The sequence below is a fragment of the Somniosus microcephalus genome, chromosome 11 (assembly GCF_052327205.1).
Source record: "Somniosus microcephalus isolate GS21.2 chromosome 11, FLI_Smic_1.0, whole genome shotgun sequence".
In the NCBI taxonomy this organism is placed as follows: domain Eukaryota; kingdom Metazoa; phylum Chordata; class Chondrichthyes; order Squaliformes; family Somniosidae; genus Somniosus; species Somniosus microcephalus.
The window spans coordinates 193,899,905-193,918,917 of record NC_140997.1 but is presented as its reverse complement, the minus strand read 5'-3'; the positions used below and the strand labels follow the sequence as shown (position 1 = coordinate 193,918,917).

Below are 19,013 nucleotides of genomic sequence, written 5' to 3'. Positions count from 1 at the left end.
ATATAAGCCTGTGTAGTAACTTTGCATAGTTAGTTCCAGTTTGTCTCCACTCAGTAAAGACCTGTTGTAACCCACTCCTGCAGTCCATGTCTCAATTACACACGGACATAATACTGGCGACGAGCAGATCCGAACTTACCTACAGTCTGCACCACCTCATGGGGATCCATCCCTGAAACGAAGTTGTCAGAGGTCGAGGCCAGAAGGAAGAAAGAAAAAAAAACAATCAGAAGAAACGGGCGTCGACCGTGGGCAACCGCCTCTGATTCATCGGAGTGAAAGATTTGCAGGAGAGGCTGTCGAGAGCGGGGCTTGGTTATCCTGTCGATGGTGTTCCAGCTAATCGGGCTGGTGGCAGGTAGTACACTGATCCTTCCTGGGCTGCGGCGGGCTAGAGCTCGATCGGGTGGCTTTTCAACGGGGCCGAGCAGCGTTGTCGGGAAGAGGAGAGAGAGAGAGAGGGTGGAGCACACAGGGCGCGGCTGGTGCTACAAAGCCGGGCAGCGTACAGACCCGAGAAGAGGGAGGAAAGAGTCCCGCAGGGTTGCTCCGACGACGGGGAAATAAAAGAAATTAGAAGCGCAGTAAGCCGCGAGGAGCTGCAGTTTGCCACGGGAACCGCGGAGAGCGGCGTTAGCAGCAGCGCGGGGGGAAGTGCACGAAGACCATAGGGCGTCGCCATCAAGGCATAAAACGCCAGCAACAGCGCTAGCAGCAGCGGAGAAGACGGAAAGCGCGGGAGGCGCCATTTTGTTAAATCGGGGAAGAAGGCAAAGCGCGGGAGGTGCCATCTTAGATTTCCAAGATGCCGAAGACTGGCAATATCACTGCCTTCGATAATGCAATAGAAGACTGGACCACGTATGTGGAAAGAGTCGAAGTATATTGCGAGGCAAACGAAGTAGCCGATGAGAAAAAGGCATCGGTACTACTAAACTTAATGGGCACAAGAACGTACGGCCTATTGCGGAACCTGATTACTCCAGCCAAACCGATGGCGAAGAGTTTTAACGAAATTGTTGATATCCTACAGGAACACCTAAATCCTACACCGCTGCTGATAGCAGAAAGATTTAAATTCCACAGGAGAAATCAGCATAAAGATGAGAGCAATGCTGATTACCTTACGGAACTATGCAAGCTATCAGAGCACTGCCAGTTCGGAGCAGGACTGGCAGATACCCTACGGGATAAATTTGTCTGTGGACTCCTGAGTGAAGGAACCCAGAAGAGGTTACTCTCAGAGAAAGAGCTGACGCTAGATAAGGCTTTCAGCGTGGCAGTATCGTACGAAGCAGCAGCAAGGGGAGCTGCGGAAATACAGCAAAAGCCACAGGAATACGGCACCCACGAAATGACATGGGGATTTGAAAAATGTTATCGCTGCGGCAGAATAACCCATGACCAGAAGGACTGTTGGTCCAAGGACAAAATATGCAGGCAATGCGGAAAGATGGGACACATTGCACGAGTTTGCAGGTCTGGGAAGAAGACCAACGACAACAAAAAGGCTACTAAGGAACAGTACAGGAAAGTACAAAAGATGACGGACAGTAGTTCCGAAGACCAGATGAGCGATAGTGAATCCGGGAACACGAGACTAAGCTGTCTCAAACTTCACAACGTCATCACAAAAGAGGATCACTGAACCATTTGGGTCACCCTCACGATAGCAGGGTCCCAAGTCAAAATGGAATTGGATACAGGATCAGCCCTGACCGTCAAGAATCAACGAGACTACGAGCGGCTATTCTCACACATACCCTTGAAAGAGACATCCATTGTCTTGAAGACGTATACAGGGCAAAAAGTATACCCCAGAGGGAAAATAAGGGTGCCTGTCGAATACAATGGCAAGGAAATACAGAAATTGTATCTGTACATACTGCAAGATGGTGGACCACCGTTATTGGGACGTGAATGGATCAGAAAGATAAGTTTAGACTGGCACTCCATTCAGGCACTGATGGTGGCTGGTAAAAAGGATGATGACGTCACACCTGGACGATTGTCAAAAATCTTAACTAACGCCAATGAGGTATTTCAACAAGAACTGGGAACTCTTAAAGGCGTAACCGCCTCGATAAAAATAGAGGAGAATGCAATTCCCAAGTTTTTCAAAGCAAGACCGGTACCATATGCAATTCGCCCAGCCGTCGAGGCAGAGCTGGAGAATCTGGAGAATGCAGGCGTGTTATCTAAGGTAGACTGGAGCGAGTGGGTGACACCCATCGTTCCTGTCATGAAGAAAACGTTAAACAATAAGTCTGAGGAGCCAAGGAAGGTTCGCATCTGTGGGGACTTCAAGGTGACGGTGAACCCAGTCCTTCACACAGTACAATATCCTCTCCCGAGGATAGAAGATATTTTCGCCTCACTATCTGGAGGGAAGCGTTTTACAAAAATTGACCTAGCACAAGCATATTTGCAGATGGAGGTTGAAGAATCCTCTAGGAAGTATCTCACGATAAACACTCACAAAGGTCTTTACCAGTATAATCGACTGGTATTCGGAGTAGCATCAGCTCCGGCGATATGGCAAAGAGCGATGGAACAAGTCCTGCAAGGGATTCCGGGGACTCAGTGTTACTTGGACGACATCCTAGTGACAGGTGAAGATGACAGTGAACACCTTGCCAACCTAGAGCAGGTGCTCACTAGACTACGTGAACATGGGCTACAAGCCAATCGCCCTAAGTGCGAGTTTTTTAAGAAACAGATATCGTATTGTGGCCACGTGATTGATGAAGAGGGGTTGCATAAGTCCCCTGACAAAATTGAAGCGGTAGTTAAGGCTCCAGCGCCTGAAAATGTGTCGCAACTGAGGTCATTCCTCGGATTGGTGAATTACTACCATAAGTTTTTGCCGAATTTGTCCACAATTCTGCACCCACTGAACGCCCTACTACAAACTGGAGTAGCATGGAAATGGAGCGATGAATGTAAGCGGGCCTTTCAGAAGAGTAAAGACCTAATCACTTCAAGAGAAGTATTGGCTCACTACAACCCATCACTACCGATAAGACTGGCGTGTGATGCGTCTCCCTACGGCATTGGAGCGGTACTGTCACATAAATTCCTTGATGGTTCAGAGAGGCCGATAGCTTTTGCGTCACGCTCGTTAACTTCAGCCGAGTGTAACTACGCCCAGATTGACAGAGAGGCCCTCAGCCTGGTGTGGGGGGTGAAGAAGTTCAATCACTACCTGCACGGTCAGAAATTTACTCTACTAACTGATCATCAACCTCTTGTCTCCATTTTCAACCCTCAGAAGGGCGTCCCGATAATGACAGCACAACGGCTACAGAGGTGGTCCCTTTTCCTAGGGGCACACCAATATGACATCGAGTACAAAGGAACTAAACAGCATGGGAATGCTGATGGATTGTCGCGCCTGCCGTTGCCAATGGTGGAAGAAGCACCTGCAGTGGATCCAGTGGAGATATTCCACTCGACCATAGTTGAATGTCTACCTGTGACGAATGCAAACATAGAAAAGGAAACACGAAATGACCCGACACTCTCCTGGGTCTATGATTTAACGGTGAAGGGATGGCCAGCACATGGCGAACCACTGTTGCCAGCATTCTCGCCGAGAAGAGAACAGCTGTCAGTGTGCAGAGGAACCTTGATGTGTGGATCCAGAGTAGTAATTCCACCCAAATTGAAGGATAAAGTGCTCAATGAGCTTCATGAGGGTCATCTGGGAGGGGTAAAAATGAAGAACTTAGCCAGAGCGTTTGTGTGGTGGCCGGGAATCGATAGAGAAATCGAAGAGATGGCCAAGAGCTGTACAGGATGCCAGAAGGTCCAAAACGCCCCACCACAAGCCCCTCTACATCCATGGGAGTGGCCCTCATCTCCATGGCAAAGGGTGCACATTGATTTTGCTGGTCCATTTATGGACTCGATGTTTTTAATTGCGGTGGATGCACATTCAAAGTGGCCAGAGGTAATAAAAATGTCCTCAACCACCACAGAAAAAACTATCACAGTCTTACGAACCATATTCGCTAGAAATGGGCTGCCTGGACAGATTTGCTCCGACAATGGACCACAGTTTGTGTCTGAAGAGTTCCGGAGGTTCTTAAAGAACAATGGTGTTAAGCATTACACATCCGCCCCATATCATCCAGCCACCAATGGATTGGCTGAGAGGTTCGTTCAAACATTCAAGAAGGCTATCAAGGCAATGTGTAATGAAGACATACCCCTACAACACAAGGTGGATAACTTCTTGTTGGCCTACCGGAATGCGACACATGCGGTTACCAACCAAACTCCAACCATGATGTTCTTCAATCGAAGACTACGATGCCGCTTGGATTTGGTTAAGCCAAACATCAGAAGAGATGTGGAGAACAGGCAGTTTCAGAATATGAATGGCTGACCAGGAGTTTTAAGATAGGTCAACCAGTTTTGGCCTGGGACTACCGCACAGAGAAATGGCAGCCAGGAACGATCTGTACACGGCAAGGACCTCTAATGTATACCGTGGACGTTGGAGAGAGCATTGTAAGACGCCATGCTGACCAGATTCTAGAGTCACTGGAAAACGTCAATTCCACACCACGATCCGATACACCTGGTGATGAAACCGAAGTACCAATTGCATCTACCTCAGAATCGGGAATATTGGAAGCAGACGAACCCAACAACGACGTTGATTCCGAATCAACTCTGCCAGAAGAACCTGATACCCCAAAGAGGCGTTATCCAGACAGAATCAGGAAGCCTCCTCAAAGACTGAACTTATAATTGCTTAACTTCAGCTAATGTATATGACAACTGTAATTGTAAATATGTTATTTAATTATTAATCGAATGTTATGTACTGTTTAGCTAAAAGGGGAGGAATTGTAGTGTATGTACTTTGCAGGAGGAACTATATTCTGCAGCCCCTGTATACTGCAGTACCAGTAGTGACCACCCCTGTAGTAACTTTGCATAGTTAGTTCCAGTTTGTCTCCACTCAGTAAAGACCTGTTGTAACCCACTCCTGCAGTCCGTGTCTCAATTACACATGGACATAATAGTCACCCCTCCAAGTATGTCCTTCTTTGGCTCGGCATCCATTTTATTGATTACACCTCTGAGAAGCAGTTTGGGACATTTTTCTATGTTAAAGGCACTTTATAAATGCAATTTTATAGTTGGTCTAGTTCGTCCTAACCCAGTTGGTTCCACCTTTGTCCATTTTCCCATGTCAGATAAAGTGACCAATTACATCTATCTTTCCACAAAATGCTGCTCGAGAAATACAGTAGTCCCAAATGGTAGGAACACACAACCAGCATTTTTCAGCCTGCTGACAATGAAGTGGCCCAGTTGGGATAATAAGATCCCAACTCCATTTGTCAAATTGATCATGGTAATAATGCAGTATCAGTGCGTCTATTGGCAACTATGGCAATTAAAGCATGCTGCTCTTTTAAAATACAGCCTAACCGCAGACTTTTAGTCGTATAAAAAAGCCACACAGGGCATGGAATCCTCTGGGGCAGGTTTGATGGACCAGCTGGTCTTTTCCTGCCGTCAATTTTGTATGTTCGTATGCAACATTTAGAAATGACACAGTATGCAGAGAAGACGGCCTCGATTTTAACTGACCCGTGGAGTTGGGATTGGAGGCGTGCCGGGGGTTAAAGTCCCGAATTCGGGGGTCCCGACACCATCCCGCCCCCAAACTGCCTCCATGTAAGTTTCAAAGGAGGCGGGTACCCACCCCCCCGAGGCAGGAAGGGAATAGTGACAATTAACTGCCCGTTAGCAGGTAGTTAACAGGCAGTTTTTAGCCTAATCCCTGTTTTTAATCTTGAACTGTGAGGTTCCCGACGGTTCCAAACCACGCCAACTTAGAGGAGTCGGGCCGTCGGGTCGAAGGACTTGGAGGGGTCGAGATGTCGGTGTTCAGGTGAGTGATGGGTGCATGAGTGCAAAGGTAAGTGTGTTTGGTGTGTCTAAAGTGTGTAAATAAGTTTAAATTACCTGTACTTACCTTATTAGTCTTCCTTCCTCTAGGTTTCGGGTGTCCATCATCTAACTGGCACAGAAAGCAGAACGGCTGCGAACTGTCAAAAGTGACAGCCTGCAGCTTTCTGTGCCGGAGAGATTTCTAACTGAGTCTGTGTAGAAGGACTCAGGTTAGAAGTAAGACTGTCAGTGTTTGACAGCTTCAAACAGCTGTGAAACACTGATATTTCATCTGTCAGAACGTCTTGACAGATGAAATTTCAGTCTGTGACGTCACCTGTTGCCAGGTGGCCCTTAATTGGCCTGCTGAGCCCGCTGGGCGGGCTCAACAAGGTCAATCAAGTTAAAATCACGTGGATTGGCCGCATCTCAATGGAGGCGGGACTACAACCCGAAAGTTGCAGTCCCGCCTCCTTCCCGACTTCTGAGTGAAAATCACCCCCGACATGTACAGAATACATGCAAAATGGCAAAATATCCGTTGCCCCATTTCCTTAAAGAAACAGCTGCACCTAAATCTAAAAAATTGAATTTGGCAAAAAATCAGATTCTCCTTCAGACTTGAGAAGGTTTGTCAAATTTGGATCGAACCTCATTTTCAGCTGGAAATTGGTGCTCATCGCAATTGTGAGATCTTTAAACTCTTCAACGTATAGCTTGTTTTGCCATTTATAATTGATAGCATTTAAATTACTGAATAGGTACATCTTTAGTAGCAGTCTATAAAACTCATCACTTTCTCAAAAAGACTTCTAGCTTCCCAATTATATTTTTGAAAATGATACTGAAAGAAAAGTTTTAATAAGTGAATTCTGAGACTGGCCTTCAAAGTATCCAAGGCAGAAAGTGCAGCCTCCAGAGCTGGAATAGCCTCTGCTAGTTCACTCTCACATTCATTCTTCAAAGCGTGGGCTTCATTTGCCTTCTCAGTAGCTGCTTCTTCATCTATCTTTACAACTTTGCTCTTTGCCTCCACCGCTGCAGACTCTACCTCTATAACCTTGAGAAATAAACAACATGAATACAGGTTGCCATTTGCCAATTACTGCAAACATACCATCATTTGCCTGAAACTTCAAATCGTTTTCAATTTTTTTTCTGGGCCTACATAAGCTGCATTTAAAGACAAGCAGAGTAAAACGTTAACAATTACTTACTAAAATTTATTTTAAAGGTTCTTGTATTATAAAAATGCAAACTAAAAATCTGGGTAGTTCAGCAAAAAGAGACTCTGCAGCACTAAAATCATTCTTCAAATTTTTGCTCTAAAAATCTGAAGACACATCTTGCTGGTTGCCAGAACTACACAAAACTCTGCTCACTTTTACTTTGGACATCAGCATTTAAGAACTAATCTATGCTCTATTTAAGTAATCTTAGTTATTTCAACATAAAGAAATCATTTGTTTCCTAAATTAATATTAAAAGCCATAAATAAGCAAGTAAAATAAAATACATTTCTTTCATCCTCAAGCATGAATATATACTTGTGGCTTTGAACACTATTATTATACAACCTAGTGCCTGTAGAGAGATCCAATTTATCAAGACTGAACAATCCAATGAATTCAGAGAATTGCTTTGGCTTGGATTGCCCCGTCTCTCTGCCTTCTGTTCTGAATACGTGACTTGGACACCTGGGACTGGATTGGTGGGTTAGTGGTGCAGCAGGTGACTATTACCCTGTTAGTTTTTCCTCCCAGGGACAGGGTCACTGGCAAGGCTTGGAAGCTAAGCAGAGCCAGGCCTGGTTAGTACCTGGAGGGGTGACCAACAGGGAAGACCAGGTGCAGAAGGTCACAGAAGGAGCCCCGAGGAGGGGTGGTTGGTGAGAAGGTCACAGAAGGAGCCCCGGGAGGGGCGGCTGGTGAGCAGGCCCGGGCGTTGGGCTGAAGATTGTCGGACAGGAGGAATGGTGGAAATGGAATGGCGGCGCGCACAGACGCAGCGGCTTTGCTTCTCCCAGGACGGTGCTATTTACGTTTAATGTTAATGTTATTTGTACTGGACTCATGGGAGCTTGCAAGATCACATTTCGTTGTTCATGTACTTGTACAATGACAATAAAGTTGAATTATTATTATTATTATCATGGCCAATGTAGGGCAGGTTTAGAATGATAACACCATCCCTCATTGGCTTACTAGTTCTGGCAGAGGGAAATAGAGTGTTTTGAGGGGAAAAGGAATCAACAACAGGAAGGGCTCTCTGATTCTTTGATGGATCTGTAGAAGTGTTGCTGGGTGAAGTCCAGGTCAGAAGGGATCGACTGTTGGGCACTGAGAGCAGGAAGTGCTATAAGAACGTGGTTCAGGCTGTTTGGAGGGATGTTGCAGAAGCAGTCAGTACAATCTCCACCACCCTAACAATTATCACATTGTGCAGAAAGAGGTTCAATGACCTTACAAGTGTAGCCAAGGTAAGTAAAGGCACTGTTGTGAATCCACGTCCTCTACCACTGATAGAGTCGTCACTCACTTCCTTCCCCTTCATACTCTCTCTGTCAGCATCTGGGTGTCAGGGAAACACACATATGCAAAGAGCTACTGCCGCAAGGGTACTTTCAGCAAGGAAACTTTGCTTAAAAGAGTCAATGCACTTATACCTCTTATGATCATGAGATACATGTATTCATAAGAGGCAAGTGTCCATACCACTCAGGTGCTTTTAACATTGTCTTAACCAAGAACTGGGGGAGGAGCACCATCACTGAAAACCTTCAACCCGCAGTAACAGGAGGCACTGGAAAGCATAGGCAAACAGACAGGAGATGTTGTGAAAGATGACGAGATTGGAGGCGAGCTGGCAAGAGAAGGTTGGTAAAAGCACCAACTCCATCATGGCACCAACGTAGAAACACCCACTCAGGAGAGAAGTTTTTACTGAGTTTAAAGAGTCTTCACTGGGTGAGACACCGGGCACTAGTGAGCATGTGTACCTCATAGAATTTTACAGCACAGAAGAAGGCCATTCGGCCCATCTTCTCCAAGAGCTATCCACCCTAATTCCACTTTCCAGCACTTGGTCCATGACCTTGTAGGTAATGGCACTTCAAGTGCATATCAAAGTACTTTGTAAATGTGATGAGGGTTTCTGCCTCTACCACCCTTTCAGGCAGTGAATTCCAGATTTCCACCACACTCTGGGTGAAAAGATTTCTCCTCAAATCCCCTCTAAACCTCCTACCAATTACTTTAAATCTATGACCCCTGGTTATTGACCCTTCTGCTAAGGGAAATAGGTCCTTCCTATCCACTTTTTCTAGGCCTCTCATAATTTTATACACCTCAATTAGGTCTCCCCTCAGCCTCCTCTGTTCCAAAGAAAACAACCCCAGCCTATCCAATTTTTCCTCATAGCTAAAATTCCCCAGCCCTGGCAACATCCTCATAAATCTCCTCTGCACCCTCTCTAGTGCAATCATATCCTTCCTGTAATGTGGTGACCAGAACTGCACGCAGTATTCTAGCTGCGGCCTAACTAGTCTTTTATACAGTTCAAGCATAACCTCCCTGCTCTTATATTCTATGCCTTGACTAATAAAGGCAAGTATCCTGTATGCCTTCTTAACCACCTTATCTACCGGTCCTGCTACCTTCAGGGATCTGTGGACATACACTCCAAGGTCCTTCTGATCCTCTGCACTTCTCAGTGTCCTACCATTTATTGTGTATTCCCTTACCTTGTTAGCCTTCCCCAAATGCATTACCTCACACTTCTCCGGATTGAATTCCATTTGCCACTGTTCTGTCCACCAGATCAGTCCATTGATATCTTCCTGCAGTCTACAGCTTTCTTCTTCATTATCAACCACACGGCCAATTTTTGTATCATCTGCAAACTTCTTAATCATACTTCCTACATTCAAGTCTAAATCATTGAAAAATTCCATAAAAAGCAAAGGACCTAGTACTGAGCCCTGCGGAACCCCACTGGAAACAGCCTTCCAATCACAAAAACACCCTTCAACCATTACCTTTTGTTTCCTGCCTCTGAGCCAATTTTGGATCCAACTTGCCACTTTGCCTTGGATCCTATGGGCTTTTACTTTCGTGACCAGTCTGCCATGTGGGACCTTATCAAAAGCCTTGCCAAAATCCATATAGACTACATCAAACGCACTACCCTCATTGACCCTCCTTTTACCTCCTCAAAAATTCAATCAAGTTAGTCAGACACGACCTTCCCTTAACAAATCCATGCTGACTGTCCCTGATTAATCCTTGTCTTTCTAAATGAAGATTTATCCTATCCCTCAGAATTTTTTCAAATAAATTTCCCACCACCGAGGTTAGGCTGACTGGCCTGTAATTACTCGGTCTATCCCTTTCCTCCTTTTTAAACAATGGTACCACGTTAGCAGTCTTCCAGTCCTCTGGCACCACACCTGTAGCCAGAGAGGATTGGAAAATGATGGTCAGAGCCTCTGCTATTTCCTCTCTTACTTCTCTTAACAGTCTGGGATACATTTCATCCCGGCCTGGGGATTTATCCACTTTCAAAGATGTTAAACCCCTTAATACTTCCTCTTTCACTATGTTTATTTCATCTAGTATTTCACGCTCCTTCTCCCTGATTGCAATGTTTGCATCGTCCCTCTCTTGTGAAAACAGACGCAAAGTATTCATTGAGAACCATACCCATGTCTTCCGCCTCCACACACAGGTTACCTTTATGGTTCTTAATCGGCCCTACTCTTACTTTATTTAGTTGGGTTTTCCTTGATTTTACTTGCCAATATACTTTCATGCCCTCTCTTTGCTTTCCTAATTTCCTTTTTAATTTCACCCCTACACTTTCTATACTCCTCTAGGGTTTCTGCAGTATTGAGCCCTCGGCATCAGTCATAAGCTACCCTTTTTTACTTTATCCTACCCTGTATGCCCTTGACATCCAGGGAGCTCTAGATTTGTTAGTCCCACCCTTTTTATTAAGGGAACATACTTGCTCTGAACCCTCACTATCTCCTCCTTGAATGCCTCCCACTGCTCTGACACTGATTTACCTTCAAGTTTCTGTCTCCAATCCACTTTGGCTAAATCACATCTCAGCTTAGTAAAATTAGTTTTTCCCCAATTGAGAACTTTTATTCCTGGTCTATCCTTGTCCTTTTCCATAACTACCCTAAATCTAACTGAATCATGATCACTACCACCAATATGTTCTTCCACTGATACCTTTCAACCTGCCCAGCTTCATTCCCTACTTGGGTGTGCAAGAGCGGCAGAGTGCTGCTCCTCCACGGAGGGAGTGACTGCTGTCAGCTACTGCAAAAGAAAGGCTGCTGGAAGCTGGTCCCTCTGGGACAACAGCTTCATTGAAATAAGAATCACCTCCAATCTCCAAGGCTCCTGGGGAACCTTCCCAGCCACCCATCGCTCAGCCTTCATCTCCCTGAGGGAGCAACTCATAGGAGTAGAAGAATAAGAGAAATAGTAGATAAGTTTGCTGGCTCAAAGGGAAGACAAGTAAGACAAAGGTAAGATTTACTTATAAATGGTGAATGTTTTTGTTACACCTATTGATAATTGTTTCTGTGCAAAGTAAACACTGTTTGACACATAGGCCCCGATTTTCGGCTTGTGTGGGGAATGGTCGGATTTCCCCGAATGTGGGGTTTCTGACACGCATAAAAAAGTGTCAGCCAGCTCCATGCAATTTTCCCTCAAGTGGCCAATTAATTCCCAGCATGTGGGAAGCCTTGCTAATTGTCCAATTCGAGTCACAAATCCCCACAGTATGGTGTCATCATTCGTGCTGCTTTCAAGGTCCATAGCAAGCACTGCATCCTTTGAAGGCTTCCAAATGAACCACACAGGATGGCAGATGAGCCTGCAGTAGCTGTGGGCAGTGCCAGACCCCGAGCTGCCTCCAAATTCGACGAGGCTTCACTGCAGGCATTATTGGATGGGGTGAGGGCCCACAGGGAGGTCCTCTTCCCTAGGTCAGGGGGGAAGAGGCCTCCCACTGAGACCAATGCTGCATGGATGCAGGTGTCAGCAGATGCCAACTCGCTGGGAGTCACCAGAAGAACCTTGGCATTACATCTCTATCTCCTTCCTTTACTCCCCCACAGTACCATCCAGAGCCCCCGTCCTCACTGTGCAGGAGGAAGAGGCTGTGCAGCCAGACTCCTCAGAGGAAGCTCCAACATCTGAGGACGCAGCGTCAGCAGAAGTAAGCGCACCCAGCACCAGCGCAGACACTCACACCTCGGAGGGACCTTCGGGACATAGAGTAGTGTTGTCACCTGGTGTTTCACAGCTCACAAGTGAGCCTCAGCAGATTCTGGAGACAGGGACAGCAGTGGAGAGTCCTCGTCAGAGGGCGCAGGACTCTGCCAGCTCAGCTCAGCTGCGCTGCATGTCGACCCTCTGCCTCTGGGTCCATCCGCAAGAGAAGAGGTGATGGATCTCCATGCACAGATGCAGGAGTCTCTGGCAGTTTTTGTCTCCAGGGTCGCTGCAAGTGTGGAGCGAATGGAGGAGTCCATAGCGACCATGAGCAGAGCCTTTGTGGAGTCATTGGCGCATGAACGCATCACCATGGAAAGGTTGGCAACCTCCATGCAGGAGATAACTCGCCAGGGTACGGAAAACATGGTGAGTGCACATAAGAGAATGACATCTCTTGAGGAGTGTTGGCCATCTGTTGAAGAGAGAAACCAGATCCTCATGGAAGTCCTTCCGAGTAGGACTGCCAGTGCAGATACGGGTCCCCATGGCCCCGTAAAGCGCAGCAAGGTGCTCTCAAGCCACTTCCAAGCACTGGCCCCTTCTGGCCTGTGCAACTTCAGGTGAGTGAGCAGCAGCCTGGTGCTCCTGGTGCTCATCATGCTGTTCCTGGTTCCGCTGCTGCCGCCTCTGCTGCTGGAGATCCTCTAATGGCAAGACTGAGTGCTGTGAGTTTGGGTAAGTGTGAGTTAGGGTAAGTGGGGAGTTAGGTGCTCTTTTCAAACTTTAACTCTGTGGGTTGTAGTTAATAAGGCCTTTCTGGTGCAGAGTGACTGTTGGTAAACCATTTAACTGGTGTAACTAGAGGGATTGATTTAATTTAAATCCAATTAATTAAAGGGGACACTAGCATCTAAAATCGGGCAGAGGGTGTCCATAACTAACAATAAAAAATTTAATTAATTACATAGAATGGAGCAGGTGATGTGTTACTGTTGCGAGATGTGGGAGCCGGTGAACCCCATTGAGGCTCACGGTGATTACGTCTGTGACAGGTGTCTGCTGCTACAGGAACTCCAGCTCCGTGTTGATGAGCTGGAGTCTGAGCTTCAGACACTGCGACACATCAGGGAGGGGGAGAAGTACCTGGACTCTGTGTATCAGGAGGTGGTCACACCTATGAAGTTAATTAATTCAGATGTAGCCCATGGTCAGGGACAGGACAGTGTGACTATGAGTGAGGCAGGTACGGGGATCCAGGAGGTAGAGCTGGAGGAGCCGCAGCCCTTGCTCTTGTCCAACAGGTTCGAGGTTCTTACTCCCTGTGGGGACAGGAGCAGGGACTGCAGGGAGGATGAGCAACCTGGCCACAGCACCGTGGAACAGGGGGCCATTCAAGAGGGGGGAGTAAATAGAAATGTTGTAGTGGTAGGGGATAGTATTATTAGGTGGATAGATAGAGTTCTCTGCAGCCGAGAGCGAGAGTCCCGAAGGCTGTGTTGCCTACCCGGTGCCAGGGTTAAGGACATCTCCTCTGGGCTGGAAAGAAACCTGCAGTGGGAGGGGGTGGATCCAGTTGTCGTGGTCCATGTTGGTACAAACGACGTAGATAGGACTAGGAAGCCGGTTCTGTTAAAGGAGTATGAGCAGCTAGGGGTCAAATTAAAAAACAGAACCTCAAGGGTAATAATCTCTGGATTATTACCTGAGCCACGAGCAAATTTGGCTAGGACAAATAAAATTAGAGAGTTAAATGCGTGGCTCAAAGACTGGTGTGGGAGAAATGGGTTTTGCTTCCTGGGACACTGGCACCAGTACTGGGGTGGGACGGAGCTGTTCCGTTGGGACGGGCTTCACTTGGCCAGTGCTGGGACTGGAGTCCTGGCGGATCATATAACTAGGGCTGTAGAGAGGGCTTTAAACTAACTAGTGGGGGGGAGGTTCCTAGAGAGCAAATAATAAAAATGACAACAGAGAAGGTTGCTTAGGTAGCAGTGGGGAAATTAAAAACCAGAGCGTGTCAGGAAGGGGCAGAAGGTATGGAGTAAAAGGTAAAGTAATAAAAAGGGCAAAAGCAGGAACTAAGTGTCACAAAACATATTTGAAAGTTCTCTATCTGAATGCACGTAGCATTCGTAACAAAATAGACGAGTTAATGGCACAAATAACTACATATGGGTATGATCTTGTGGCCATTACAGAAACATGGCTGCAGGGTGACAATGCCTGGGAATTAAACATACCAGGTTATTTAACGATCAGGAAGGACAGGCAGGAAGGAAGGAGAGGTGGGGTGGCTATGTTATTAAAGGAAGGAATCACTGTAATACAGAGAAATGATATTGGGTCAAACGATCAGGATAATGAAACAGTTTGGGTGGAGGTAAGGAATAATAAGGGGAAAAAAACACTAGTGGGCGTAGTCTATAGGCCTCTGAACAGTTGCAACTCTGTTGGATGGAGTATCAATCAGGAAATAGTTGAGGCTTGTAATAAGGGAACATCTATAATTATGGGGGATTTTAACTATCATATTAATTGGACAAATCAAATTGGGCAGGGCTGCCTTGAGGATGAGTTCATTGAGTGTATTAGGGATGGGTTTCTTGAGCAGTATGTAACTGAACCGACCAGGGGGCAAGCAACCTTAGATCTGGTCCTGTGTAACGAGACAGGATTAATTAAAAATGTCCTAGTAAAGGATCCCCTTGGAATGAGTGACCATAACATGGTTGAATTCCATATTCAATTAGAGGGTGAGAAGGTTGGATCTCAAACAAGCATGCTAAGCTTGAATAAAGGAGACTATGAAGGTATGAGAGCGGAATTGAGTAGAGTGGATTGGGAAAATAGATTAAAGGGTAAGACGATACATGATCAGTGGTGTACATTTAAGGAGTTATTTTACAACATCCCCCCAAAAAAATTCCACTGAGAAGAAAAGGGTGTAAAAGAAAAGACAGCCATCCGTGGCTAAGTAAAGAAATTAAGGATAGTATTCGACTAGAAACAAGGGCATATAAGGTAGCCAAATCTAGTGGGAGGATAGAGGATTGGGAAAACTTTGAAAGACAGCAAAAAATAACAAAAAGATTGATTAAGAAAGGGAAGATAGATTATGAAAGTAAATTAGCAAAAAATATAAAAACAGATAGTAAGAGTTTTTATAGTTATATAAAAAGAAAAAGGGTGGCTAAAGTAAATGTTGGTCCCTTAGAGGATGAGACCGGGAAATTAATGGTGGGAAATATGGAGATGGCAAAAACACTGAATGAATATTTTGTATCAGTCTTTACAGTAGAGGACACTAAGAATATCCCAACGCTGGACAAACAGGGGGCTATGGGGGGGAGGAGCTAAACACGATCAAAATCACTAAGGAAGTGGTACTCGGTAAAATAATGGGACTCAAGGCGGATAAATCACCTGGACCTGATGGCTTACATCCTAGGGTCTTGAGGGAAGTGGCGGTAGGGATTGTGGATGCATTGGTAATAATTTTCCAAAACTCCCTGGACTCAGCAAAGGTCCCGGCAGACTGGAAAACTGCTAATGTAACACCCTTATTTAAAAAGGGCAGTAGACAGAAGGCTGGAAACTATAGACCGGTTAGCCTAACATCTGTGGTAGGTAAAATTTTGGAGTCCATTATTAAGGAGACAGTAACAGGACATTTGGATAATCATAATTTAATAGGACAAAGTCAGCATGGTTTTATGAAGGAGAAGTCATGTTTGACAAATTTGCTGGAGTTCTTTGAGGAAGTAACATATAGGGTGGATAAAGGGGAACCAGTGGACGTAGTGTATTTAGACTTCCAAAAGGCATTTGACAAGGTGCCACACAAAAGATTATTGCTTAAGATAAAAAATCACGGGATTGGGGGTAATATTCTGGCATGGATAGAGGATTGGCTATCTAACAGAAGGCAGAGAGTTGGGATAAATGGTTCATTCTCAGACTGGCAATCAGTAACTAGTGGTGTTCCGCAGGGGTCAGTGCTGGGTCCCCAACTCTTTACAATCTATATTAATGATTTGGAGGAGGGGACCGAGTGTAACATATCAAAGTTTGCAGATGATACTAAGATGGGAGGGAAAGTAGTGAGTGAGGAGGACATAAAAAACCTGCAAGGGGACATAGACAGGCTAAGTAAGTGGGCAGAGATTTGGCAGATGGAATACAATACTGGAAAGTGTGAGGTTATGCACTTTGGCAGGAAAAATCGTAGAGCAAGTTATTATCTTAATGGCAAGAAACTGGAAAGTACTGCAGTACAAAGGGATCTGGGGGTCCTGGTGCACGAAACTCAAAAGGTTAGTATGCAGGTGCAGCAAGTGATTAAGAAGGGCAATGGAATGTTGGCTTTCATTGCTAGGGGGATAGAATATAAAAATAGGGAGGTATTGCTTCAGTTGTACAAGGTATTGGTGAGACCGCACCTGGAATACTGCATACAGTTTTGGTGTCCATACTTAAGAAAAGACATACTTGCTCTCGAGTCAGTACAAAGAAGGTTCACTCGGTTAATCCCGGGGATGAGGGGATGGACATATGAGGAGAGGTTGAGTAGATTGGGACTCTACTCATTGGAGTTCAGAAGAATGAGAGGCGATCTTATTGAAACATATAAGATTGTGAAGGGGTTGGATCGGGTGGATGCGGGGAGGATGTTTCCGATGATGGGTGAAACTAGAACTAGGGGGCATAGTCTTAGAATAAGGGGCTGCTCTTTCAAAACTGAGATGAGGAGGAACTACTTCACTCAGAGGGTGGTAGGTCCATGGAATATGCTGACCCAAAAAGCTGTAGAAGCTACATCATTACATAAATTTAAAACAGAAATAAACAGTTTCCTAGAAGTAAAGGGAATTAAGGGTTACGGGGAGCGGGCAGGAATTTGGACATGAGTCTAGGTTCGGATCGGACATGGCCCTGTGGGTAGCGGAGCGGGCCCAGAGGCCGTGCAGCCTGATCCTGCTCCTATTTCATGTGTCTAATTCTGTTAGATTCAGGAGATGGTTCTGTGATAGTAGATTGGCGGTTGGGATCGGATCGGCCATGATCTTGTTGAGTGGTGGAGCAGGCTCGAGGGGCCGATTGGCCTACTCCTGCTCCTATTTCTTATGTTCTTATGTTCTAAGAAGGGAAGGAAAAAAAGGCGTCCCACGCTTCTCGTAGATGCCTCCGCTGAGGAAGCGCTGAGTGAGGGTGGCAAGAGGGGCTTCCCAGGAGATCACATTGGAGAGGTGTGTGAGGCTCCAACCTTCCACAGCTGTGCCTAAGCCTTGAAGAAGTAGCCCCAAACCTGCAACAACAAGGTCCTTCAACATACAAGTGCTGGCCCTTTAAATCGCAGCTTCTCCTTACCTGCAGCTGACAGCTAGCAAGCTTCACACCAGCTCTCAGCAGCGGGGTTCCCCGCAGGCGGGTTTCAGGTGGGGAAAGCCCCAAAGTCGCAATGGCCCCGGAAAATCACCTTCAACAAGCAGATAATTGCTTGTTAGTGCTCCGACGACCAGTCCCGCCAGAGGCGGCCGGGACTGAAGCGGGGTGTGGTGAAACGTCAGTCCGAAAGTCGGACGGGGCAGGGAATCAGGCGGTGGGGGGGGGTCCCGACCTGCTTTTTCGCCGATTTTCGGCCCCCGGCCGCATGAAAAGCCGCCCGACGGCAGCCAGAAAATCGGAGCCATAAAGTTTAGAGTTTATTTCTCTGTCGGCTTGCTGACTTTTGGGACCCACATGATAGCAGGGAGAAGGTTGACTTTTATCTTATGAGGGAAATAGACTAAAGTCTTTGACAACACCAACAACTTGCATTTAGATAGTGCCTTTAATGTAGTAAATTATCCCAAGGTGCTTCACAGGCGCGTTATCAAACAAAATTTGACACCAAGCCAAATAAGGAGATATTAGGACAGATGACCAAAAGCTTGGTCAAAGAAAAGAACATAAGAAGTAGGAGCAGGGGCAGTCCATTCGGCCCCTCGAGCCTGCTCCGCCATTTAATGAGATCATGGCTGATCCGATTTTGGCCTCAACTCCACTTTCCTGACCGCTCCCCATAACCCTTGACTCCCGTTGCTCAAAAATCTGTCTATCTCAGCCTTAAATATATTCAATGACTCAGCTTCCACAGCTCTCTGGGGTAAAGAATTCCAAAGAATTCCAAGAGGTAGGTTTTAAGGAGCATCTTAAAGGATGGGGGAGGTAGAGAGGAGAGGTCTAGGGAGGGAATTGCAGAGCTTAAGGCTTAGGCAGCTGAAGGCATGGCTGCCCATGGTGGAGTGATTAAAATTGGGGATGTGCAAAAGGATCCTCTGGGGTAGAGTGATCATAATATGATAGAATTTCACATTAAGTTTGAAAGTGACTTGCCTAAATCCAAAACTAGAGTCTTAAACTTAAGTAAAGCCAATTACAAAGGTATGAGGGGCGAGTTGGCTAAGGTAGATTGGAAAAATAGATTAAAAGGTATGGCAGTAGATAAGCAGTGGCTAACAGTTAAAGAAATATTTCATAATACTCAACAAAAATACATTCCATTGAGAAACAAAAACTCCATGGGAAAAGTGATCCAACCATGGCTAACTAAAGAAGTTAAGGATAGCATTAGATTGAAAGAAGAAGCTTATAATGTTGCGAAGAATAGTAGTAAGCCTGAGGATTGGGAGAGTTTCAGAAACCAGCAAAGTATGACCAAAAAATTGATAAAAAAGGAAAAAAATAGAATGAGAGAAAACTAGCAAGAAATATAAAAGCAGATTCACAGAATCTACAGTGCAGATAGAGGCCATTTCGGCCCATCGAGCCTGCACCGACACATATCCCACCCTATCCCCGTAACCCCACGTATTTAATCCCCTA

At 45.9% G+C, this 19,013-nt stretch overlaps 1 protein-coding gene across 1 annotated transcript in view; it reads right to left on the bottom strand.

Annotated features, from left to right (window-relative positions):
* dnah12 (dynein, axonemal, heavy chain 12) overlaps window positions 1-19,013 on the bottom strand; it is a 429,714-nt gene that overhangs the window by 131,284 nt on the left and 279,417 nt on the right. The window contains exon 48 of the mRNA XM_086001602.1: window positions 6,797-6,973. Within this exon, the coding sequence (XP_085857728.1) occupies window positions 6,797-6,973 (177 nt within the window). The remainder of the gene's footprint in view (window positions 1-6,796; window positions 6,974-19,013) is intronic.